This window comes from Eleutherodactylus coqui, chromosome 2 (genome assembly GCF_035609145.1).
Source record: "Eleutherodactylus coqui strain aEleCoq1 chromosome 2, aEleCoq1.hap1, whole genome shotgun sequence".
NCBI classification, from domain to species: domain Eukaryota; kingdom Metazoa; phylum Chordata; class Amphibia; order Anura; family Eleutherodactylidae; genus Eleutherodactylus; species Eleutherodactylus coqui.
In genome coordinates, this window is record NC_089838.1 from 204,320,979 (window position 1) to 204,347,281 (window position 26,303).

At 40.8% G+C, this 26,303-nt stretch overlaps 1 protein-coding gene across 1 annotated transcript; it reads right to left on the reverse strand.

Moving 5' to 3' along the window:
• Positions 1-4,923: 4,923 nt before the first annotated feature.
• On the reverse strand, positions 4,924-22,129 carry LOC136612142 (bombesin-like). Its single transcript, XM_066592274.1, has 3 exons — positions 21,967-22,129; positions 9,273-9,436; positions 4,924-4,974 (listed from the first exon to the last, which is right to left on the reverse strand). Exons 1-3 carry the CDS (start codon positions 22,127-22,129, stop codon positions 4,924-4,926), a joined length of 378 nt encoding a protein of 125 aa, XP_066448371.1.
• Between the last annotated feature and the right edge of the window lie 4,174 nt (positions 22,130-26,303).

A 26,303-nucleotide genomic window follows, 5' to 3' on the forward strand; every position in this document is an offset into this window, starting at 1 on the left:
ACGGTGCTCGATCGAGTAATTACTCGAAACGAGTATATTCGCTCATCTCTAATTATTAACTCACTTTATTGGATCAGTTTACAGCTGCTGCTCATAGAAGTCTATGGAGAGATTAGGGGGAGGAAGCAGCTGCTGAGGGATAGAGACACTCCCAAGATCTGTTTACACCCAGGACCACGACGGTAACAAGAGGACATCCGCTACGATTAGAGGAAAGTAGGTTTCATCACCAACATAGAAGGGGATTCTTTACTGTAAGAGCAGTTAGACTGTGGAACTCTCTGCCTGAGGAAGTGGTGATGGCAAAATCCATAGAGGAGTTTAAAAGGGGACTTGATGTCTTTCTGGAGAAGGACATTATAGGATATAAATCTTAGGTTAATTGTCAATCCGGGTATATAGGAAGGTAGGAACCATTAGGGGTTGATCCAGGGAACAGTCTGATTGCCATTAGGGAGTCGGGAAGGAATTTTTTCCCCAAAAGGGCTAATTGGCTTCTGGCCTTGGGGTTTTTTGCCTTCCTCTGGATCAACAAAGGAGGATAGACAGGCTGGACTAGATGGACATTGTCTTCATTCAGCCTTACATACTATGTTACTATGTTATGTTACAGCTGCTGGCTCTAGAAAATATTTTACTGCCCCACCCCAGTGCTGGATTTACAGCTACACTGCTCAGTACTGCTGTATAATGTCCTCCATGCTGTACTGCTATTGTTTTTGTGTGTGAGAGATAAAGCTGGAGGAGCAGGACCTGCACTTCACTATGTGTGTCCAGGAGGCAGACAACATAGTTTCAACTATAGCTAGATTTATTGCAAAATTAAGTTTCAGCACAAACAATAAAACTGAGTTACATGTGATTGGAATCTGTAACACATCATGGATTACCAACAGCATAGAATAGATAACAGTTTAAATACCAGAAGAATCAGAATAACCGCATAATCCAGGATAACCGAACAGAATACCAAAATAGCAGAACAGGAAATCAAAATAACTAGGAACGCAGGAAACTGTGGGTTTACCTCCTTTAAAACCAGGGATTTTTCATTTATTTTATTTTCATTTTCTTCCTCCCTGCCTTTCAAGAGCCATAACTTCTCTATTTTTCTGTTGACAGCTGTATGAGGGCTTGTATTTTGTGGGACAAGTAGTATTTTTTAATTGTTTGTTTAAAGTACCATAAAATATACAAAAAACCTTGCAAACATGAAAAAATTTGAAATAAAAACATGTAATTGCGCCATATTATAGGGGTTTTAGTTTTTGTAGTGATCTTGGTGCAGTAAAAATGACATGTGAATTGTATTCTGTTGGTCAGTATGACCTCGGTGTTACCAAGTTTATCATTTTTTTAATTTGCTATTAAAAAATTAAAGAAATCTGTCTTTTAAAACAAAAATTGCCTTCCATTATCATATCCTGAGACCCATAACTTTTTTATTTTTACCTTGATTGGACTGAGTGGGGTTTTTTTTTGTGGAGTTTTGAGGGAAATATGCTTGATCACTTTATAACATTTTTTTGGAGCAGGAGTAACCAAAATAAACGCAGTTCTGGCATTCTGTTTTTTTTATTTTTTTTTTATGGTGTTCACTGTGCAATATAAATAGAGTGTTATTTTAATACTTCAGACTTTTACAAACATGGTTATAACAAATATATTGTTTTTTTAATTATTTAGCTTTTTTATGGGAAAATTGGGAAAGTGTTTTTTTAAATATAAATATTTTTTAACATTTTTTTACTGTTTTAAAAATGTTATTAAACCTTTTCATACATCGGTTTTTAGTCCCCATAGTTGACTTGAACTTACAATCTCTTGTACTGTATACTGCAATACTTCAGTTTTGTAGTATATACTAAATTTCAACGTTGTCTATTGATGGACATCAATGCTTGCAACCATGGCAGTTTTCACTAGGTGGGCATCTCAGGGAGTGCTTGAGGGGGGCCTCCCCCAGCTGGCTGTTTAGACGAACAGTCAGTTTTGACTGCGGCATCTAAATAATTAACTATAACGATTGGAGCTTACTCTGATCACTGCAGTTGGTAGCAGCTCTCCGAGTTAAAAAGTGCTGATAGCCTTGGGGTATGGAGAACAGATAAATGGAGGGAAAAGCTTTTTTCTGTTATAAGATACTATATGTTACAAAGTTTCTTATCTTTGCTTGTTCCATTGATTTCTTGAAAGTCATTTATAATTGGAGATTCATCCACTGCGGGCCTGTCTTAATATGCTATATATGATCAGGGTTCAGATGCCTATTTTTTGTGGTATCCTGGTGAATTCTCTGGAGTGAGGGGGGCACAGTGCTGTATGGAAAAATCCTTAAGTCATTGATCACTCCAATCAGACAGACCACCTTCTATTGTAGCAATCTTAAACCACAGGAATTGGCACAAAAAGAGTAAATTGCATGCAAGTAGCATGTTTACATAGCATAAAACCACTGATATGTAAGAGTTGGTCTGGTCTAACAACTTGTACGTCACTAAAGACCCATTTACACGCAAAAAATATAGCTCAAAATTCGCTCAAAAGAAATCATTTGAGCGATAATTGTTGTGTGTAAATGCTCCCAACTTTCATTCTTCGGCTGAACGATCATTTGTAGGTGAGCATAAAATCTATTGTTCAGTCGGAGAGAAAATAACAGACCGCATGCTGTGTTTGCTGTCCATGGTGCTGTATTCTCCACGGTAACTGCTGATTACATTGTATGCAGCTTGCCGCCCTGCGGCAGAACAAAGAGCCACCTGCTATTCTCTGCATACAGCTCTGGGAGGCTCATTTACAGGCAAATGAAGGTGATAAGCTGCTAATGGATATTAGTGTCCATTATCAGTTTATTCAAAATAATCTCTCAAAACCTATCTTTTGAACGATTATCTTTGCGTATAAATGGGCCTTAACTTGGAGAAGAGATTGCACCAGAATATACATGGAAGAAGGCAAATCAGATGAGCCACTGTGATATCGGCACAATGTTCCACTGGAAAACCCTGCTTTTGTATGGATGTTGCTTTGACGTTAGCTCGTATGTAACCATTGCTGCAAACCTAGTACAGCCTTTCAATGCCGTAGGATTAATGTGCCTTCCGTCAATTGGAGTGCACATGTTTATGGCTGTGTCAGGAAAGATAGCTGCCAACTCTTTGGCTGGCTGCTAGCACATGTGTATAACCAGCTTAGAGAGATTTTGTTTCTTATTTTTCTGATATGTTCACATATTTTTTTACAATATTGTTACGACTCACATGAGTGCTCCTGGTTGTCCTCCCCGTCTTCTAGTTTGTTGTTGGGTCAGTTGCTATGCAGCTCTTCCATGGATGATCCATTAGAGTGGGTCAGCTGAACACATTGCTGCAGCCCAGCCTTGTTTGGGGAGGAGTTCCCATTGCCTAGCCTCTCTTTAAATATTTCTGGCCTCTTCAATGTCTTGTTTGCTATAGTGTAAGTTTTTTGCATTTACAATGCTTTCGCTGATTGACCTTTTGTGAAACATACATGACCATATATACATACTTCCTCTCTGAGACAGAACGGAGATGATGAGAATATACAGACAGTATACACTTTAAGGCTCGTTCACATTTGCCCTGATTGAGTCTGTTGTTCGGCTGCACCCTAGGAGTCAAACAATGGCAGAACCGGAAGTGCTGATCTGGCACATGCTGGACCCGAACACCCGTAGATGGAACCCATTGACTGTAATGGGTTCTATCTGGATGCATTGATGCGGTCCAGCATTTTCTTGGATGAAATAGTGCTGTATGCAGTGCTATTTTGTCCTGGAATTTAGTAGAAATCTGAGAGCTGTAAACGAGCCTATTATGCAGATGTGAACGAAGCCGTACCACAAGAGCATGCCGTTGTTGTTAGACACTGTGCCGTTAGACAGAGTAGCATTACACTCTACGTTAATACAGTTTTCCACTTTTATATAGATAAATATTTGTAATTCTTAAATAATTAGACCTCTGATACAATTCTAATGATCACACAGACAAGCTGCTCTGGTGATCAGCTAATAACCACGTGTCTGGTCTACAAGATCTCTAGCAAGCAGATGGCTTTGTAGTAAGCAGCTATACTGCCTCAATGCACTGCAATACAGGCTGCCTATAAATGGCTCAGTTGTATGTTGAATGCGTATTACTACTTACATTTTGCTTGTTATCTCAGTATTTCAGGATTCGCACTATGAAATTACTTTAGCTAGAAAAACTCGGTCCATTGGCATCATCCCTAGATTATGGGCAAGAGAGCCAGAACATGAGAGAGAATACAATATCCTATGGCCATCATGCGATGATTATGGCCTATGCATTAACAGAGAACTGCTGAGTTGAGGGCATCCTACTTGTGATATCGGTGTTGCGGGCAACCAGAATCACTGGGAACGTTTACATGTGGCACAGTCCTTCTACTGAAAATCAAAACTGTTTTAGGTAGTTTTTCCATAGTAGTCTACCAACCCAATATAGATAGGCAAAGGCTACATGTTTTCCTTATCATGGTTAATTCTGACATATTTTGCTTAATCGTTGATTCATTTCTTTGTTTTAGTTCTTTATCCAGTGCTTAGATGTGTAATGCATCATACCATTTCATTAGTAGAGAGAGAATGATCTACTTTCTGTGCAAAGAATGCCTTTTATTTATAGATTTGCTTAGATAGAACACTGTGTAAAATGGCAGAAAATATACTATAACATATGCTTAGCATGAAAGTAACGACTTGTTATCACTTCACATGAAATGAAATGTAAGGTTCTGAATGAAAACACTCCCATTTTCATTAGTATTTTCTTTTTATTTGTAAACAATAGCCTTTGGAATGTCTGAAATAGGTTTGGTATCTCAGGCACAAATATATATTTATGTTTTATATGTACAAGAAAATAAATATCTTCTCTACTTCTGGGACATGTTAAAATACTGCTCCAGGAGTTTCCTTAGTATTCGCTAGAAAAAAAAAAAAAAATAGAATTAGACATTATTAGCAGTAAGCAGACAGTTAATAATAATAAACTTTATTTGTATAGCGCCAACATATTCCGCAGCGCTTACATAGACAGGGGGGAATACAGAAAGACAAAATACAAACATTACAGAACCACGGTTACAATAGTAATCAGTTGATGTAAACAATAGGGGTGAGGGTCCTGCTCCAACGAGCCTACATACTACAAATAGTGGGGTGATACAGAGGGTAAAGGGGCTGGAGATGTGCACGGTATGGCGAGGTGGAGAGTGAGCAATGCTATACACATAGACAATGGTCAGACATTTAGCCGTGTGACGGCAGAATCGGTATGACTGCAGGAGTGGTTTATGATGGCTAGCAGGGATTGCAGTCAGTAGGTCAGGGAGCATGTTATCAGGCGGAGTACAGAGAGGTTTGTTTAGGGAATGCGGTATGCCTCCCTGAAGAGGTGCGTTTTTAGAGCACGCCTGAAGTTCTGCGAGTCCTGGATTGCTCGGGTATCCTTTGGTAGTGCGTTCCAGAGGACCGGTGCTGCTCTGGAGAAGTCTTGGAGGCGGGAATGAGAAGTTCGAATGAAAGGGGCACTCAGTCTGGTTTCATTAGCAGAGCGGAGAGCCCGGGCTGGTTGATGGATTGAGATGAGGGAGGCGATACAGGGGGGCGCTGCACTGTGGAGGGCTTTGTGGATGAAGGTAGCGAGTTTGAATTGAATTCTGTATTTAACGGGCAGCCAGTGCAGTGACCGGCACAGGACAGAGGCGTCCGAGTAGCGGCTGGACAGGAAGATGAGCCTGGCTGCCGCATTCAGGATGGACTGGAGAGGGTAGAGTCTGGTGCAGGGGAGGCCGATCAGCAACGAGTTGCAGTAATCGAGCCGGGAGTGGATGAGGGCGACAATAAGCGTTTTTAACGTCTCCACAGTGAGAAAAGAGCGGATTCTTGCGATGTTCTTGAGGTGCAGCTGACATGTTCGGGCCACAGATTGGATGTAGGGGGCAAAAGAGAGATCAGAGTCAAATATGACCCCAAGGCAGCGGGCTTGTTGTCTGGGAGTTATGGTGGCACCACACACTGAGATGGAGATGTCAGGATGAGGTCGGTTAGTGGAGGGTGGAAATACCAGTAAGTCAGTTTTAGAGAGGTTTAGTTTTAGGTAGAGAGAGGACATGGTGTTAGAGACAGCGGACAGACAGTTAGTGATGTTGACAGTTGGTGTAAGACAATCAGACACTTGTAGTATAGTTATAGGGAAATCTAGTACTGAAGCTTTCCTACGCTGCAAAGGATCAGATTTGATGTGCAGAATCTAAAGTTAGAAAATAGTAAATTGTATTCATTACAGAAGGTTAAAACTCTTTAGAAACATCTGCATAGTTTGTGTTATTCTATAAATCATAACTAGATTTTCAATATGCTTTCAAAATTGTGCCAGTTTGCTTTGTTCCAAGCATTAGTTTAGCTGTTCATATTTACTAGAAAATTGTGTTGTGTATATAGATGTCACGTTGTACTCCTGGGATCAGTAGTACCATGTACGGTACTTTCAGGAGTACATTGCTGCAGATGTGGTTGACTTGGCTGGCTGTGTGTGCGGATCGCTCCAGCCAGCCAATCACCATAGGTCTGTGCTCATGAATACCAGCTGCTCTTGTTACAGGGTGCTGGTCATTATAGTTTTACATCTTCTAACTAAGTCTGGATGTTAGGGGGCATGCTGTGAAGATCTTTGTTTCGTATGTCTGTCTGGTTTGTGGTCTGCATGAATGCAGTTCTGTTTGGTTTATGTTTGGTGTACCCATTCTGTCCTTAGGTGATAGGATGCCTGAACCCCTTCAGTCCTTAGGTGTGAGAATGCCTGATTTCCCCATTGGCCATTATACATAACTCATCATCTTTCAGAACCCTAGTGATTGCATGCATGCATTTCTGTTTGGAGTACTTGTGGATTATCTGTGACCACTTTTTTAATTAATTTCACAAATGTTTCATCAATACACTTTGTTTCTTAAACTTTTTATTCCTCGAAAACATAAATATCTATAATATTATTCAGGTGGTATAAAAGCTGCAATAGCCTGCAAGATAGCATTGAATGGTATATATTAAAAAAGTGGTGACAAATAAACCACAAGTATGCCGCTTGGTGTATGTCTGAATTCCCCTCCATCTGTAGTTGGGCAGATGCCTGGTGTGTGTGAACTAAGTCCTATTTGGTTCATGTCTGAATCTCTTGAAATAGGTTCTGTTTGGTTTATCCCTGTAACCCTCCCCCCCAGAAACACACACCCTTTCCCATCTGTAGGTGTGTGAACGCCCATGTCTGAACTATATCCTGATTGGAGTTTGCTGTGTCTGGATTTGCTCTGATCCTTTCTGGTGTTCCCTGTCTGATCTGAGTCTTCTGCCTATTTCCACCTAGGGCAAGTCAGGTTTACCCTAGGTTCTTGTGCGGGGCCGTCCTTATTGGGACAATCGTCTTGCTTTTAGGCAGGGTTCCCCTAGTTTTGGTGTAGGGTCAGACTTCCCCTTTTCCTTTACTTTGTTCTCGTTTGGTGATCTCTGTTCTTGAGTGTATATGCATCCCCTCTAGCTATAAATATATCACAGTCGGATAGGTCACTGTTCACATGCCGTGCACGAACATAACAATTGAGTGTTGATTATGCAGTGTGGTCAAATAAAGTTGAAACAAGCTGTGCACCTTCTAGACACAAGTTTTAAATGAGGAGATATTTTTTGCATGTTCAGAATGTTTTTGTGACTCTGTTTCCTTCACATATTGCTCATGACAGTCAACAACCGACTCTACACTAGGAACCTCCCTTAGAGCACCTCAGAAAGAAAAGGATGCGGGAGGGAGAGTGGCAGGAAGGTTTTTTCGGGCAACTGGAAGTCTCCCCAATTGTGCCCTTACTAAGTCTGTAACTGACATTTCAGCTGTCACAATATACTGCTTTCTAGAAACAGGATGCTATTGGATTTATGGATTTATTTTTGAACAGCCAATAAATTATTAGGACAGATTTATGAAACTTTCTAAAAGAAAAATTGCCCTTGTTGCCCCTAGTGACCCATAACTCTGCGGCTTTCATTTTGTATTCTGCTCTGGTAAAATGAAAGCTGTGTTCTGATTGCTTGCGGGGGGCAACAGACAGTTTTTCTTTTGGACAGTTTCATAAATCTGCCCCATTGTGCAAGAAAAAAGTTGTAGAAGATAAGCAAGTCAAGCAATTTACAATGTTATTCAACGTTTTATGTAGACTCAAATTGTAGAACATTGTAACATTGCATTTAACAGTGGATTAAATACCCCTGAACAGTTGGTGTTTCCCGTTCACATACCACTACCTCCTCCTCATCTCACCCTCTCTATTGATAGCCACCAGGGCTCTTTCCTGGGACCCCTACTCTTCTCCATCTATATGTTTAGCCCAAAAGAACTTATAGAATCCCACAGCTTCCAGTACCGCTTTTACACTGATGAAACTCAAATCTACACCTCTGCTATGCGGAGCATCAATTAGCTATAGCTGCCTTCTCCTCATGCCTTGTAAAACTCAACATGAAGAAAACCAAAATTCATTATTTTTCCCTATCTCACTTACCCCCACCAGATCTAACAATCATAGATAATGGCACCACACTTTCCCCAGTCTCACAAGTGCACTGCCTTGGGCTAACCTTAGATTATACAATTTCTTTTAATAACACATCCACCCCATACCACCTCCTGCCTCCTCCAACTCAAATATTTATTGAATCCACACTTTCTTTAATTTCACGTTAACAAAATTGCTACAGCATGCCCTCATCTTCCATCTAGACTGCTACTGGAAGTGAGGAAGAGAATGTATGGAGTGTTATAACTCCTGTCTTGGCCAATTAACCCTGCTGCAAGATGTCACTGTCATTAGCCACTGTGGTATCTAAACTGTTAGAGAGAGGGGTCTCCCTCTGTCATCTGATCTCAAATTCTGCAACTTATCACGCCAAAAACAAATCCGCATATGGATATATTGATGTAAAAATAAAGTTATTGTTCTGGGAAGGCAGCAATAAAAAAACAACAATAAAAAATTACAACTATCAGGAAGGGATCTCATCAAAACATCCCTAATTTCAATTGAAGTCAGCTTAACAACCAGTTTCTACCATGCGTATATGTATATGAATGGCTAACCCTTTCATCATGGTAACGAACTGGTTCCACCAGAGAGCCTAATAAAGCTGAGACTATTCTTGTTCTAAATGAGCACTTACAGTATGTTCTACATACCTGTGCTCCCTGAATTTGAATGGGTGACAGTGCTCTGCGTTGCTCTTGTAAGAGAGTAGCTCTCATTCTCTCCATAGTACGTGGAGGGAAGTTAGCTGATTCCTCTAAATCTTGTTCAGTCAGTTTATATGTGTCCTGAAGGCTCTTCTTACCCATAAAGTGACCTGGTAAGAGAAATGATGTGACAGTCAGTGTTGATGCTTGTAGAATACATTACTCACATACGGCTAGAAACAAAGACAAAGACATCTTAGCGTGGTTGTCTGGCTTGGAAAACCCATTATTAAATACCCAATTAGGGAATTCTGCATTAATTGAGGGAGGTTCCCTTTCAGGATCACCAGCTCTGAGCCTGTTTGCAGATTGGTTACAAAGAGAGACTCTCATTCTGAAAGACCGGAAGTGTTTCTGAATTAGATGGACAATCCATTTATTAAAAATGCTAATTATGTAATACATAATTGATATCGTGGCAATGCTGCAGGAGGATTGAACCCATGGTGCTAGGTTCCTTAGATTATAATGGAATATTAGGGCATACCTTGAATTAAAAAGATTGTTCAAAGTGGACAACCTCTTTAATATATGCTGGGGACTTAAACTATGGTATCTTCACGGCACATTTATGACTCTTCTCATAATTAAGACAACAACAATTTCCACAAGAATGTTGGGATGTCAGGATTGGTGACTTTAGGGAATAAAACCCCTAGTGGGAATCTGAACGGTTATCGTTCAGTGTAAATGCATGCCTCGTTGTTCACTTCTCGTTCGTCACTTTCTGTATGCAGAAAACTGAATGACATATTGGCCCGTGTAAACAGGCCTTTGGTCTGTCAGACCTTTTCCTGTCAGTTTTCTCCAGTTTCCAAGTGCCTTTTGAGATGGTTTTAAAGTATTCTACAAAAGTTGAGACACCTGTAGGAATAGTTTGCATCCAATTTCAAACCGTATTTTGCTTTCTTTGCTGTAAAGTAGCTGTACTTGATGTGTTCCATAAAAAAACCCTTTAGTTAAAATCATAAATTTAGACAATTACTGTGTTTCAGGTTAAAACTTTATAATATTTTAATATTTTTAACTCACATTTGAACCTTTGAACCATTTCACATTATTTGCTGGACTTGAACTATGTTAATGTTAAAGGGGTTGTCTCACGAAAGCAAGTGGGGTTATACACTTCTGTATGGCCATATTAATGCACTTTGTAACATACATCGTGCATTAAATATGAGCCATACAGAAGTTATTCACTTACCTGCTCCATTGCTAGCGTCCCCGTCTCCATGGCTCCGTCTAATTTCGCTGGCTTCTTGCTTTTTTAGACTCGCTTGCGCAGTCCGGTTTTCTGCCTGGTGAATGGGGCCGCTCGTGCCGGAAAGCTGCTCACCGCGTCGTCATCGTAGCTCCGCCCCGTCACGTGTGCCGATTCCAGCCAATCAGGAGGCTGGAATTGGCAATGGAACGCAAGGAAGGAGAAGAAAATCCACGGTGCACCATGGGAGAAGACCCGCGGTGCACCGTGGGAGAAGACCAGGGGCGCCATCTTTAAAAGAAGAGTAGAAGAAGCTGCAGAACGCTGATGCAGGTAAGTGCAATGTGCTTTTTAAAAACTAACCTATGCTTTCTTTTTAACAGGGCAGAATGCGGGGGGTAAGTGAAAAATTTTTTTTTTCGCTTTCGCCGCGAGACAACCCCTTTTTAGAAGTAACTGAAAAAAATTGAGGTGTTCTAAAACTTTTGACCAGTAGTGGGTGTGATTTATATATCTTTATATATCTATATCTATATTTTCTTTTTTTAACTCCAATAAATGTTAGGGGAAATGTCTGGCTGGCCATGGTTCCCTCATTCAGCTTTTTGCCAAGGGTGTCGGGTGCTGCTTGTGCTAGACGACACATTTATAAAGGGGCTCTTTCGGCTACTAAGTTAAGCTTTCACTTCAGTTCATCAAGCTGCTTTTTCCCCTCTTCCATATCCCTGTCCCGCCTATGTTCTGATAATACCCCTCACTATATAGTGGTACTGGCAGTGAGCATGGCGTGGTGGTATTATTGGTAATATTGGTCATTATATAGTGAATGTGACTGCGGCGCTAATGCAGTATTTCATTACTTGGGGCCCCAGTTCTAATTTTTCCCAGGGCCACGCTTTCTCTAAAACCGTCTTTGTACCCTGTTTTGCTGTTGCATCATCTTGGAATAAACAGTGTTTGCTTAAAAGGGTTTGTTCTCTGGATCAGTGATTTACAACTGTGGCATTTGTTTTTTTCCTCATGAAATCAACAGATCAACCTGCATATCCACCAGCCATATGGATTACACATGTAAAGTAAACTGATTTACATTTTGCATGCAGTCCGTTCAGGGAAACTAATTGGATATGATCCTTAATGATGTTTCCTGCAGCAGACCCAAAAAATGTAATGCAATTTAAAGCTTAACTTGCCTTCTGAATATTCTTCTATTCACACAGACATTCTCCATTTCCTTTATGGTTTTACAAAGGGAAAGAACTGTAGGCAAAAATATATTTTTCACATCTCCATAAGAAGAGCAACTTGAAGCTGCCAGACGTAATGTAAAGCTACCTAGCTGGAGAGTCTACCAACCAACTAACCTTCAATGGCATCACATAATGGGCTAAATAATTAGGATATTAAATTGTAGAGCAATATAGCGCTGTCTAGCCTATTGATATCATTGTGCCATTGTGCACTTACCACAATAATCAATCATTTATAGATCCATGATGTTTTGGAACCATTGTAACCTTTCTTGGTACTTATAATAGAAAATAGGAAAAACCTCTGACTAACTCTTCAGTTAATTCTGTCAAAACATATATAGACTCCCAGTGGATGTGTGTATTGGAGATAGGACGATTTGGTGAAATGCATAAAAGTGCTGTCAGGCACATGGATCTACTCTATCAGACATGGATTAGACTTTGGGTTATTAATGGAGGTGGAACTCCGGTTTTCACCATTTACCCCTCCAAGTGGGATTTGGTCTTCGCTCCGTTACTTACAAAGATAGTCTCGGATGTGTGGCAGCTGATGCTGCACAGGGCCAAGGCATGGTAGCTCAAGGTGCGAACACTATCTTATCCATATGATTGGAGGGAGACAGGTTTAGAGAGTGTACGTTGGCCTTTTAAGAGAGTGGACAGCAGTGTGCACGAGTCCTTCAGGCAGAAACCAGGAAGCAAGCTGTGGAGTGAATGCAGCACGGTTGACAGCGGCGCCTGACTGCGGCCCCAAGAGCAGGTGAGTGGGGTTGGCAGCAATGGCATGCCATGACAACTACACTTTTATTCAGTCAGACATTTTTTGATCCGCTTTTATGGATTCTTAAATAAATTGTAAAGTGATGATCCTATAAATCAAGTTCATATAAAGAGTTCCAAGTGGATATTAACAGCTATCTCGTATACATTGCATACATTTCTACTCTAAAATATCCTTTTTCATCTTTTTTTTGTGCCCCCCTTAGCACCACTGAGAATTGGTACTATTGTGGATCGGCTGCCAGGCAGTGTCACAGGACCCAAATCTCTATTTTCTTGCCTACAACTTCTAAAACCCCTCACTTGCACTATGTGGGGCATATTTTATTAGACCATTTACATGCAGGAAGGAATACGTGAGCAGATATTAAGACATGTGGCAGAACAGTTGGGAAGTATGCTGAAACTGAAACTGAGCTATCCCTTCCCAAACTCCAGTTTTATTGTGCAGTACCGATTGAACTGCTTCCTGCAGTCTACTTAGCACTTGCCAGCAACTGGCAGGTTATTGACCCTGATCTAGAGAGTTTGAGATATGTGAAAACATTTTTTAAGCTTCAAAGTCATTAATTAATTTGGCTTGTAACCAAAGTGGCATAAAATAATTGTTTGATAAAGGATTGCCATATGTAATACAATTGTATTCAACCATTATTGTAATTCTAAATCATTTTATAGTGCAAACGTATGAGCTAGTTATTTTATCAATGCTAAGATGACACATTTATAATGTTTGACGTGAAATTCAATTTTGGGTGTTGTACATAGTGCTGTGAGTGTTAATAACAAATCACTTGCACAAAATTGTTACTTCTGATTAATCATATTTTTCATCCTGTTAGGCTGCTTTCACACCTACATTAGGGCTCAGTTCAGGATTTCCGTCTCCCTGCTCCATTTTTGGAGGAGAGAAACTGAAATAGAACTAAAAAATAATGGTTCAGATTTGCTTCTGTTTGCTTCCATTCCATTAGGTTTCAGTTTTTCTGGATGGAAAAATAGCGCAGTCTGCAGTGTTATTTACCATCTTATAATTCACAGTTTTATTAGTAGTTTGGTATGACTGTAAATGAAGGCTTAACACTAAAAATGTAATGTTATCTTACATTACATTGGTAGATTAAGTTTTAGCAGAATTTTTAGCTCCTTACTCCCCACATGCTGCCTACAGTGAAAAGTGGTGCTGTTTTGGAAAAAAAAGAAGACCCTTTATTTCAAATCCTCGAAACCCATTTAAAATCCTGCATGAGGGTGCATTCAGATGAGTGTGTGTGTACATAGATGAGCACAAAACCACGGGTCTATTAAAACCATTGGTTACCTATGGTGTGTTCGCATGTCCGTGTTTTACAGATGTGAAAACATTGGACATGCGTGCACCATAGGTCCATGGTGCGTGTCAGTATTCCCCAGCGGGGAGTTCCCTCATCACTGAACACTGTAACAGCACTGTCACAGTGTTCAGTAATGAGGGGACTCCCTGCAGAGAGTAAAGAATCTCCTTCCACAGCTGTCACAGCTGTTACAGAGGATTTGTTCATCCCCATGGGGAGTAAAGAATCCCCTGCCACAGCTGTCACAGCTGTGGCAGAGGATCGCAATACCGGCACCCCTACAGAGATTTTCAGGGAAGAACTTTTAATATAAGCCCTTTCTTGAAAATCAGTCCTATCTGGTGTAAAAAATATAAAAATACTCACCTCTCCGCCGCTGACAGGGCTCAGGCGCATCTAGCAGCTTGGGTCCGGTCACTTCTCTAAAGCTCTTTCAGCATGTGGGGATTTAAAATCCCCACCTGCTGAAAGGGTTTATCTGATTGGCTGAGCACTCAGCCAATCACAGGCAGCGCTCAGCCATTCATTGAATGACAGCTGAGCATTGCCTGTGATTGGTCACAGTGCTCAGCCAATCACAGACAGCGCTGGGTCATTCATTGAATTCCCAGCTTTTACGTATGTATCAAAGTATGATGGTGTAAAAATTATTTACTTTAACACCTGGTCATCTATACATGTTATTATGTCTGCCTGTGGAATTGTTTGTTACATGAACTTGCATTGCTGATCCACCCACAAAATAATGGATCAGATTTGCTTCTGTTTGCAAAATAAATATAAATAAATATATTTTATTTGTACATTGAAAGGGTGTTTCCATATGGGACATTTAGGCCTCCTTCCCACGAACGGATTTCCGCCGCGTAATTCGCGGCGAAAATCCGCTGCGTTGCCCGCAGCTATTAGGTTCTATTGAACCTAATAGCACAATGCTCACGATGCGTAATTCCACCGCGGAATTACGCACCGCGATTTCTCCCGTCCTCACCCGCAGCATGCTCTATTTTCTGCGGGTGAGGACGGGCTGTACGCACTGACGGCTTCCATTGCAGTCAATGGAAGCCGTCCGTTCACGCTATCTCCCGCTGTAACCAGCGGGAGATAGCGTGAAAAAACGCTTTCCCGCCCACCGCCGCGCGTCATATGACGCCATATGACGGGGCCGGCCGCGTCACGTGACACGGCCGGCCGTGCACGTGACACGGCTGGTGACGCGGCGGCGGTGGGCGGTGACGGGCGGTGACGCGGCGGCGGTGGGCGGGGAAGCGATTTCACGCTATCTCCCGCAGGTAAGTATAGGGGCTCTGGGGGGCGCCGTGACGGGCTTCGCAGCGGAATATTACGCGGCGGAGCCCGTCACACTCGTGGGAAGGAGGCCTTAGGCACATCAACAGGATATGCCATAAAAGTCATAATATATTACATGGTTGTAGTATTAGTTAGAGGGGGATAAACTATCCTACCAAAAGTAATTGGATACATGTGCAAGAATGAAAAGTAATATATATTATCATATGTTAATACTTAGTGCAGTCTACTTTGGCTTTAATTACATCAGATACTCTTTATGGCATAGTTTCTACCAACATCTGATATGCTTCAGCTGGTATTTCCATCCATGCATCGTGTCTGGCAAGTTCTCTAAAGAAGATTCATCGGCTCAATGGTGCAAGGAGTGCCGTCGTTGAATAGTTGAGCAATGGGAGAACATTCTATAAAGTGACAAATCACACTACTTCATCTTCAAATCAGATGGGCGTACATGGGTATGGAAGATGCCTGGGAAACGCCTTTTGCCCGAGTGTGTTGTGTCAATAGTTAAGTATGGATGAAGTGTCTGTATGGTCTAAGGATGTTTTCCATGGCATGGTTTCGTTCCGTTGGTTGTACTGGAAAGAGCCAAGAACATGGAGGTGTACCTTGACATTGTACACAATAATATGGTGCCGACAACGTGGCAATACTCTGGAAAGGGTCAACCATACGTCCAACAAAAAAGTGCACCTTGTCACAAGTCCAACGCTGTTTTACTTTGGTTTGAGGATATGGTTGTTCTGCGATGGGGCTGACCTGCACAGAGTCCTGACTGAACCCTATTGAACATCTTTGGGATGAATTGGAATGTTGGGTCAGGAAATATAAACAAACAGTGTCGCTCTTCTTTGAGAGAACTGGCCAGACACTTGCAGGATGAATGTAGGGAAATGCCAGTTGAAGTACATTAGACATTAGTAGAAAGTAAGACAAGGAAAATATCCAATGTCATTGGGGACAAAGGAGACCTCACTAAGTATTAACAAATGTAAATAAATACTATTTTTGTTTCTTGTCAGGTATCAAATTATTTTTGGTAGGATAGTGTATAGTACAGAAGCCGACAACAAATACTGGTGAGATTGACATAAAAGTCACTGTGTAAGGGTGGAGTTAGAGCCCGATCTATAAAAGAGTTCCTGCCAGTCTTAGGTTGGTTGTTAACAGAGTGGATGTGGCACATACCATTAGTAAGCCACAACAAGTAACAAGGATCTGAACAGAGGAAATGGCCATTGTTACCTCCCAGAGGAGAGCTAGCTATATCCTGCTCAGTGTACTGACGTTGGGCTGATGTGATTCCACCGTTTTGCCGAGGTCCAAGTGAAGTGAGAGCCTTGTCTGGCACGTGATGAGGTCGGCCAAAAACAAGTGAGACTTGGTAGCCAACGACTGGGCAGAAGGAGCAGTACCAGCAGTGACCTAAGGGACTAAAGTGGTAAAGTAGCTAGAGAGTGCTGAGTGTCATAACAGTGAGTTTGCTGCATACATATCCATCTATTTGAGTGACCCTGTACACAAGCTGCCATTTTATGTTCACAACCACCAAGTAAATGTCTTCATTGAAGTTCATTGCCTCTTTCAAGTAAATGTTAAGTTTTGCATTGGAACGGTTTGTTTCCTGAAGTCTTATTCTGGGCCACCTCAAAACAACTTGCAGCCAGTGTATTTTTGTGGCCCCTGAGTTTCCCCTGGCCCGTGTTACATCTAAATTGGCATAGTCAGCAGGATGGCACAACTCAGCTTCAGAAAACAGCACCTACGGCTCTCCAGATAGTGACAAAATTCTTTCTAAAGAACCTGTATTACACGCCACAGGACTACGCATTAAAACTCTAGCAGAGCTCACAAAGGAATTTGTATGGCTGGGCAACCAGCTCTTCCAATATCCGCAACCCAGGTCTATCTGCAATAAGCGTTTATGTAACTGTACTATTAAGACAACACTCAATGGTTTTGATGCTTTAAAAGGAAATAGTTTGACTAGGAAGTCAGTTTCAGAAATCAATAAAATCTACAAAATAATCAAAGATAGATTTAAGTTGGTGAACTCACCTATTAGATTATCATATTTGGAAAGAACGTTATACCAAATTGTATCCCCACCAGATTAATGCATTGTCCAAAATGTAACTAACCCTTTATCATGTTATCTGCTCATGTACAGACCTTATGGTATCCTGTTTTATAGGTTACAGGTGGCGTGAACCCATACAGCTAGCCCCCTTACCGCTTATTTTCCATTCTGTCACTCTTTATGACTTAACTGACCAAGAGGTTGTAAAATTATCTGCTCTGATCCATATTATCTTAGTAGTAGCTAAACGTTGCTTGATACAATACTCAATTGTTCAGTTGTAAACTATTGATGGCCTATCCAAATGGACCATTTACACAGGACGATTATTGCTCAAAATTAATTAAAACCAATGCATTTGAGCCATAATTGTGCCATGTAAATGCACAGAAATCAGTCACTTTTCATTTACAGGTTTTTAACATGGCTTTTTTTAGTCCGCTTAAAAACCATCGTTGGATCGTGGGCTTGTTCTGTGTAAGCATTCCCTGCTGAGCGCTTCACATATAAGGTGAAGCTCTGAGTGAGAAGCTCACAATCCAGTGTAAATGTGCTGCACAATTGCTGACGACCTTAGCGGTGATGTCAGTGCTCGTGCAGTCGTTTACCCAACTGTTGGCCCATGTAAAAGGCCATTAGGATAGGTCACCAATACTAAACTGGAAGGGCTCCACTGCTGGGGTTCCTGCTGGTCAGTTGTACCCCAAGCATGTGTGCTCACGCACTGAGCTGATTTCTGCAGGAAGCAGACAACTCCATTCTGACTGCACTGGCCAGGCTTGGTATTACAGGCAATGTTCTAATTCACCTCAATGAGAACTTTGCCTGTAATACCAAGCTTGGCCAGTACAGTGAGAGCGGAGTTGGCTGCTTCCTGCAGAAATCAGTTCAATGAACAAACACATCGGCAAAGTGAACAGCAGATTAGCAGGGGTCATGGGTGGCAGACCCCTGCTGACCCATGCTGTGAATTGCCCTGATTCTCCGCAGTCAGCCGATCTATCAGATAAGGCTGACTGGGGGAGATTAGTCTGCGGCTCCTGCTCCCGGGTGGCGGCTCCCGCGGCGGAGCTCTACCGCGAGATACCGCAACGTCCATGGACAGGGGGCCTAAATTAGAGTTCTTTTTCTCTAGAACTTGATGTATATGCATTTACATGTTGCTAGCTGATGCTATCCTCTCTTGACAATGCTTTATATAATTTTATCCCTTCTTTATGCAGATTAATGTACTATAATACTTTCACTCAATATGTAGTGCCTGTTGCACTCGCAGATTTCTTTAAAGATTGGGTTATATTTTTATCATTCACTGCATGTATTCTGTAATTATTTCCCAGTAAAATGTCTTTAAAACCATTAACGCTGCTCTGTTTGGCCAGCACTACTCATGTGATCAATGCTGGTCAGTCAGAGCAGCGTGTAGTATCTTTAGTGTCTTGGACTACAGATATATTACCTATACACAGTGTGCATCAGGTAGTCAGGGAAGCGGTGGGGCCATCTTAAGTTGACCAGGAATGGAGGGTCTCTTTTTTGTTAAAATTTTATCCCAGAATACTATATAAACCACAAACTGTTGTGTCATTAATGCCAGAGAGCCACATAGGACAGGCCACTCATTGCAATGCAAGTCAATCCATAAATAGTTAAATATCTATGGATTTACACAAGTAATGCATGTGAGCTTTTAAAAAAATGTCAATGTAATGAGTGAAATTCCACTGCCAAATCTGCAACAAAACCATGTGTGAATTTCACTGTGGATTTTGGTGTGAAAATACAGCTGTTTCTTTTTCTGCTGTACATAGAAGTAGCCCGAGACCTTTAAGATCAGAGAAAGCTGGTAACTTAGATTCTTCCGCCACATATTTATTTGCAGATTTCATCCATGGTGAATCCACATTAAAAAATACTGCACATTTCACTCCGCTACATTGAATGGAGTAGAATCCAATGGGAAAATCTGCAACAGAAATTGACGTGCAGAAGACTTTAAAATCTGCTCTGCGTGAAAAATTCCACGGAAAGTGGATGAGATTAGTGCAATCTTATCCATGTGCCTGTTATTATAATACACTGCAATTTTACCTGTGCAATTCCAGTATGTGTAGACCTACCTTCGTGCTCTGATCCACATAAACCCTTCCTTTTGTAGAACCTTTTTGAGACCCTTAAGATGCTGTCCTTGTAACATACAGAGGAATATTTTTTTTTTTTATAATGGGTGCATTTTCATGAATACAGGCATTAAACTTCATAAAACATAATGATGTTACCCGAAGACACATAATCATTAACAAATATTATAGAAGCAAGCTACACGCACCAGTATTTGATCTTCAAGTCCACAGGCACAGATTTTAAAATCTACATAATCATAATAAATCCTTTTGTAATAGGTTCACTGTACCTGGTCTAGCTACTTTCTTCATTTTCTGTGTCATGTGACCCTCTGACAACTTGTCTACATTTGCTCCCTGCTCCCCTGTATATAGCCTTCAACTTCCTGCCGTGAGCAGTGCATGATGGGAAGACAGAAGCGGAACACTGCACTGTATTGATCATCTGCTGTTTGGAATACCATAAGGTACTGTCTGCCATCTTCAAGCAGCTTTATCTGGCACTATCAATAAGTGGGAGGTTGGTGTTGGTAAGTTGCAGGACCTGTGAACTGTGGGCGGAGCTACAGTACTGGCCAGTAAACACGCTTTATGCATGCTGGAACTTGTAGGTAACAGTCTGCTGCTGTGTTTACTGCTGAAGTAATGCATGTAAACACAGCGGCAGATTGGCGCCTACACGGGACGAAGAAGAAAGTCCAAAGTGGCAGTTAGAAGGTACAGGTTGCCGATACTTAGCTGTATCTCCTAGATTTTAGCATTTTCATAATTTCAATTTTGTGTCCACCACCTTTAAATTCCATAGTGCTACACCTGACTAGCATTGGCAAGCAGCACTACTTGTTCTTCCCCAACATATCTGTCTTCATTGAAACTCATTTCTGCAAAATATTTTCAAGGGGAATGAATCGTCAGGGAAATGTTTGACCCCAGTTGTCTGGCAGCTTTTCTTGCCTTTTCCAGTTCAAAGATGTAGCACATTTATCAAATATTGCATGATGTTGATAAATGTGTTGCATTTTTAAATATGTCTAGGGATGTGCAGGCACTTTGTATGCCACTCAGCTACTGGAGTGAGATCAAGAAAAAATTATGCAACACTTCATAAATGTCCTTAAAACCTCGTTCCACTCAGACCTTGCACCGTTTTCTAGACCCTTTTGAATAGTGTTGAGAATGATGTAAAATCTCTTCTTTTTGATGCAAATCAATAGTAAATCTATCTAAACTGATTTCAAACAAAAGATAAATTCTGTAGTTTGCACCAGAATTCTGCCACAACACCAATAATAAATGTGCCCCACTGTATGCACATTGCATCCACTTGATGTCGGTTTGCTTTTTATCTACATGTACAGGATAAGAATAGGCTTCAGACTTCTTGGCTATTTGTAGATATATTTCTGTCTGTATGATATAAAACATTAATATACTTGAGAAATATTCATATTCTCCTGGAAACTTTCATGTCCGTTAACATACAAGTATGGTATAACAATAGATATTATCTGCAGATAGGGATCTGGTTGTAAGGCTTATACATTTATTACGTGGAGAATTTCATTTTTAGTACAATTTAAGTTTTAATCTTTCAAATATTTCTGAATTGAGTCGACATTGCAAGTTTTTCCTTGTGACCTACTGAACTACGTAAATAATAGAGAACCAGGGGTAAAGCGGGTTAGAAAAGGAACAAATTACCTCCTGTACTAAACAATAAAATTACACTGTTAATATTTAGATACCAAGAGCTTTTTACAGAAAGTTCCCATTGCCATAGACATAATTATCTTTAATGATGGTTGTTTGCAGTCAATTAATGATCATTACCAACTTATGGTGGCATCAATGCTGCCAAACAAAGTCTTCACTTCATGCAACACCTGTACATCTTATAAAGGCTATAGCATACAAGCCTCAATGATCCTTGACATTTATGCACACGAGTACTAGAGGGAATAAATTCACGTACGGGATAGCATCAGCACTTATGTTCACGCAATATATCTTTATGTAAAATTCTTATAAAATTGTACAGTAATAAGAGTTAAAATCTTAATCTGACTTTACATAAAATTTGATTATCTTTTATCACTCTTTGTTTTTCTTATAATTTTCTCAATGCTCTATGTGTCATTACTACATTTGTACCCTTTAATACCAGCCACTGACACTTTTTTTGACACGTTTACCCTACCAATTACCCTATTATTCCAACCATTCGATGCTATGGAGTACTGTCCCTCTGAAGTCTAAATGGCAATCCATCCCACGGGAGTGACTTTTAATGCGTGATACATGTCACTGCCTGGATAACATGTTTAGCTTGACACTATATTCTTAAGAAGCCATGTCTCTAGGTCTAGTCGTAATTTTGCTGTCAAGATAGCATGTTGATTTTACTCTGCCTCTATTTGATATCGTCTTTTTCTAAAAGAAGAACACAAGTAAGACCTTGTTATCAATGCACTTTTGTTCTTCATGGTATTCACCTTGCAGCCTAATAAACATCCAGTGTTAGCAGCTCTGTGTACATATCTAAAAGTTCTACTTACCAATTGCCCACTGGTTGCCTCCTCTCTGAAGAACATTGATTTTGCCTAGTTTGCCAGTTTCTTCAGTGAACTCCACGCAGATAGTTAGTGAGACAAAGGAGAATATAAGTAGATGAGCAAGGAACCCGATGGGCAGGATTCTAGTGAGAGGAACTGCAGACATGTCTGTGCTTTGAGTTCTGTGGAGATGTGCGAGTCTGAGGGATGTGAGTACTGATCTCGCTTCTCTGTCCTCAGTGACTTTATATGGTAGGTGCTCTGGGAGGGGGGCAGCAAGCTTGTGATGAATAACACACGTGTTTGCACTGTGTGCAGGACTTAACCCCCCAGCGTCCAAGGTTGCACATTGTTTATAATGCGCAGCTGTATGCGAATACTTAATATGCATGAAAGAACCAAGGTATCATGCTACAGGTGCAGCTGCGAACTCCGGAAGACGCATCAAAACATAGTACCAGCTGACCTGTAAAACAGTGTGCGTATAGAATCATATGGGATATATATTTATCTTTGTTATGGATAATTAAATCTATCCAGCGAATTAGAAACATATTTGCTAGTATTTCTATTACAATTTGTTACACTGCATGTAATGCTAATTAAAAAGAACATTTTTGCATTTAAGAGTATCTATTTGAGGAGTACCTGTCATTTTTTGATGATTGTTGAGAATAAGATGTTGTGTGTACACGAGGAATAACACTATTTCTGGCCATTATATGACTTGTGTTGTGGCTTTTCACACCACTATTCCCCTCTGTAGGATACATTTCTAATTGTTAGTTTTCCCTGAGCTGATGATTAGATGCTACGTTGTCTCTCATATACTGCACACATAGAGCAGAGGAGACCCCGCTCTACTATCCCTATCTTTCATACACTGAAAAGCAACTGCAGCATGGAAGACACAATAGAGAAGTACTGAGTAGTGTAGATGTGATTTCAGTAGCTGTAACACAGTGAAACACTTCCTAAAGCAACATATCTGGGCATGTCTCTTCTTCTCTCTCACCCTGCAACAGCTTCCTCATGCCCTTCCCATCTCCATAGACTTCTATAAACTTAATCCCTCATTGAGTTGATAGTCTAACTCCTATCTGAAGATTAATTTTAGCAGTGTTCTAGATTGAGTGAATAGTGTGTGTGTGTGTGTGTGTGGGGGGGGGGGGGTAAGATAAGATATCTGATAAGTTCTGGGAATTAGCTTCACCCCTATCCCGCCTCCCCTGATTGCAAATAGTGCAGAGGGGCGGAGAGGGGGTGGAGAGTTGGCAGAGGGGGCGGGAGCTCAGAGCACTGCTCCTGGGTCTTTCAGCCTCCTCCCCCTGCAGAGAGAGACGCCGTATATCAGCCGGCGTAAATACGCGGCCGATATACGGTCGTCTGAATAAGCCCTTATATTCATCTGTACTAGTGATTTATGAAAGGTTTATTAAAAATAAATGATCATTTAAGAAATGCAGTTCTATAACACCATTTTCCTCCATGTGACAATTACAATCACTCCATCCTAATATTCAATATAAGTTTAAAATCTTGTTCCTCCTTGAACAATTGTAGCCTAATTTTCTTAAATAAACTGCTTTAATCAGTTTTGCTTCTGAAAATTTCTGCAGCGAGACCATAGAAATCCACAAAACAAATTTTCACAAAATTCTGCTGATTTGCCTTTGTGGATGTGAACAGCTATTTGTGTAAAATTTAAAAAAGCAATATAGTCACCTTACCTATCCCTGCCCTGCTGATGCTTGCCTAGTCCCTGTTAATCCATGAATACTCGTCTTCAGCAATGATGTGTTCATACGTGTGACTGTTGCAGAGACCAGCAGGGAATCCAGCAAGTGTCAGCATGGAAGTGGCATGGGATAGGTAAGGTTAGTATACTGTTTTTCATGTTATACAATTATATGTACACCTGCAGATTTGTGGCATATATGCAGCAAAATCCACAACACTAGGATTTACAACGTGGATTTCTTTCATCCCCATTGAAATCAATGGGGAATATTCTCAACAAATCCATGCTCTTTCTGCATCAGATGGAATTGCTGCCTTTGTGAACCCATACTGTGCTATGAATGACATTTTTCTTAATTCTCACTTTTAGTCATTCGTAGATATTACATTCATTTGATAAATAAATTGCAAATCTTCAAATGCTTTGATTACTCTAATTCAATGGATTTCCAGAGCCTTATTATATAGCTTTTAACACTTTTTAAAGGATAGGTGCGAACAAATATTTCAGGATAAATGCTTTTAGAATTTCCCTGAATCCTGAAATAGTGTTCCTACCCTCTTTGCACCATCTGCTGTACATCTATCGCACTGGTGCTATGTAGATCATGCCAAGCACTGTGAATGTATGGCGTGGGAATGGTGCAGGTGCAGCTCCTACACCTGTACCATACACAGCAGTTGTCAGCTGTATATTAGAACTGACATTCTTCTGCAACAGCTGGGATCGGTGAACTCTGATCCTGGCCGTTTAACACCGTAGATGCAGCTAAATGGTTAGACAATGGGTTGGTTCACTATCTACTGGTGGATTTACGAAGGCGATGGAGGTGATCACCTCCCAGGTCTGCTTGCCCTTGTAGTAAAGCTCAAGCTGACCACAGTACTTGTTTAACAATCTTCTCACTTCTGTGCTTGCAGTGTGGCAGCTTATTATGCATTTAGATGAATCTTTCTTCTGGCTCTGTCTCCTCTTCTCTGATGTTCTGAGGCACCATAGTGGAGGAGACAGAGGTGAGAGATGTGAAAAAAGCTACCACACAGTGTAAGGAGGAAGCGAGAATATTGTGGAACAATTACTGCAGTCATTTTGAGCCTCATTAGAGGGGCTGTGAGACACTGTTACCTTATGGGGCCACATAGGGGGGCACTGTTATATTATGGGAGCACAAAAAGTGTAATATTACCTTATGGGGCATTGTTGCATTATGGAAGCCACAAAGGAGGCACCATACCTTGTGGGTGTAGTATAACTGTAGGGCCCTAAAGTGGCATTGTTACCTTGTGAGGACAGAAAGGGGGCACTGTTATCTTATATGGGCAGAAAAGGGGGCACTAATACATTGTGAGGGGTAACAAAAGCAGCAATATTACCTTGTGGTGGCACTACACCTCTGAGGTAATAAGGAGGCATTATTACCCTATAGGGGCACAAAGAAGGGTTTTTCTTTTACTGTGTGGGGGCACAAAGAAGGCATTCATATATTCTGGTGGGCTCAACGGAGAATTAATTAGTGTGGGGGCACTATTATTTTGTAGGGTACAAAAGTAGTGGCAACATGCTTTTGCAGCTTCAAAACTTCCCCAGGTCAGAGAAATCTGCACCCAAGCAGACTCTCTAGCTTGTGGCTAATCCTCATTGTTATTCATAAGCAGTGTCACATTCTAGATACCACTGTGAGGAGCTATTAAATCACTATTTACTGTCCTCTCTGTAGTCATCTGTGAGATTAGTGAATGGTATGAAAAGAAAGCTGAATGTAATTGAGTCTGGAGAGGTGGGTAAACTACTGTACATACATCAACTATAGAATATTAACCCCTTCACGACCACTGGGGATATTATATTAACCTATTGATTGCCTTAGACCTTCAGGGTAATTGGCATTAACAACACTAGACTACCAGGGATGTTGTCTCTAGAGTACTAGGGAAGGGGCATCAACCCATTGCCTGTCATGGTTGTTACTTTTGACCTTCTCACTACCCTAGACACCAAGAATACCTTCACCTTAGCATCACCCATTCATCCCCATAGACTTCCAGGGAGGAACATTTTGCTTTATTAGGGAACCTAGAAATTCTACAGGTTGTTTCACTGATTTATCTGTATGCTATATGCAACAGTTCTCTAAATACTATATAAATATATTTACCTGATCTGTGGAACTTTGTGCTTACTTGAGACAAATTATATTATTTGTGCACTGTGCAGCAATATTTATCTGATGCTACTTCGGATCACCGAGCTTAGAGGATACACTAACTACTAACTACAGAGATACAGAGACCTAGAGGGAAGATTAAGCAGCAGTAAAAAGGCTTTAGAAAAAAAGAAACCTTCTTCTTACTGAGCTGTCTGGTCATTCTACTATTGTCCTGTTGCCTGAAAATCACAAGTAATAAGTGTGGCACTTATGAAAGAGCAGTACATCATCTCCTCCAGGGGAAATAAGACTACTGGTTTAATTAATGTAATCTGTAGAGAAATCTAAGAGTACACAGTTATTTTTTAACCGGTCGATTTTTGTAATAAACTGCTGTGTACAATTCACAGCAAATGACTGTCAGGACACTGATATTTGCAGTCATTTTAACAT

Bases quoted from the DNA above. Each gene is read 5' to 3' on its own strand.
- LOC136612142 (XM_066592274.1), bottom strand. From the start codon at position 22,129: ATGTCTGCAGTTCCTCTCACTAGAATCCTGCCCATCGGGTTCCTTGCT. The intron at 9,437-21,966 runs GTAAGTAGAACT...TTCTCTTACCAG, and splicing joins AGGCAACCAGTGGGCAATTG to GTCACTTTATGGGTAAGAAG. The intron at 4,975-9,272 runs GTATGTAGAACA...TTTTTTTTCTAG, and splicing joins TTCAAATTCAGGGAGCACAG to CGAATACTAAGGAAACTCCT.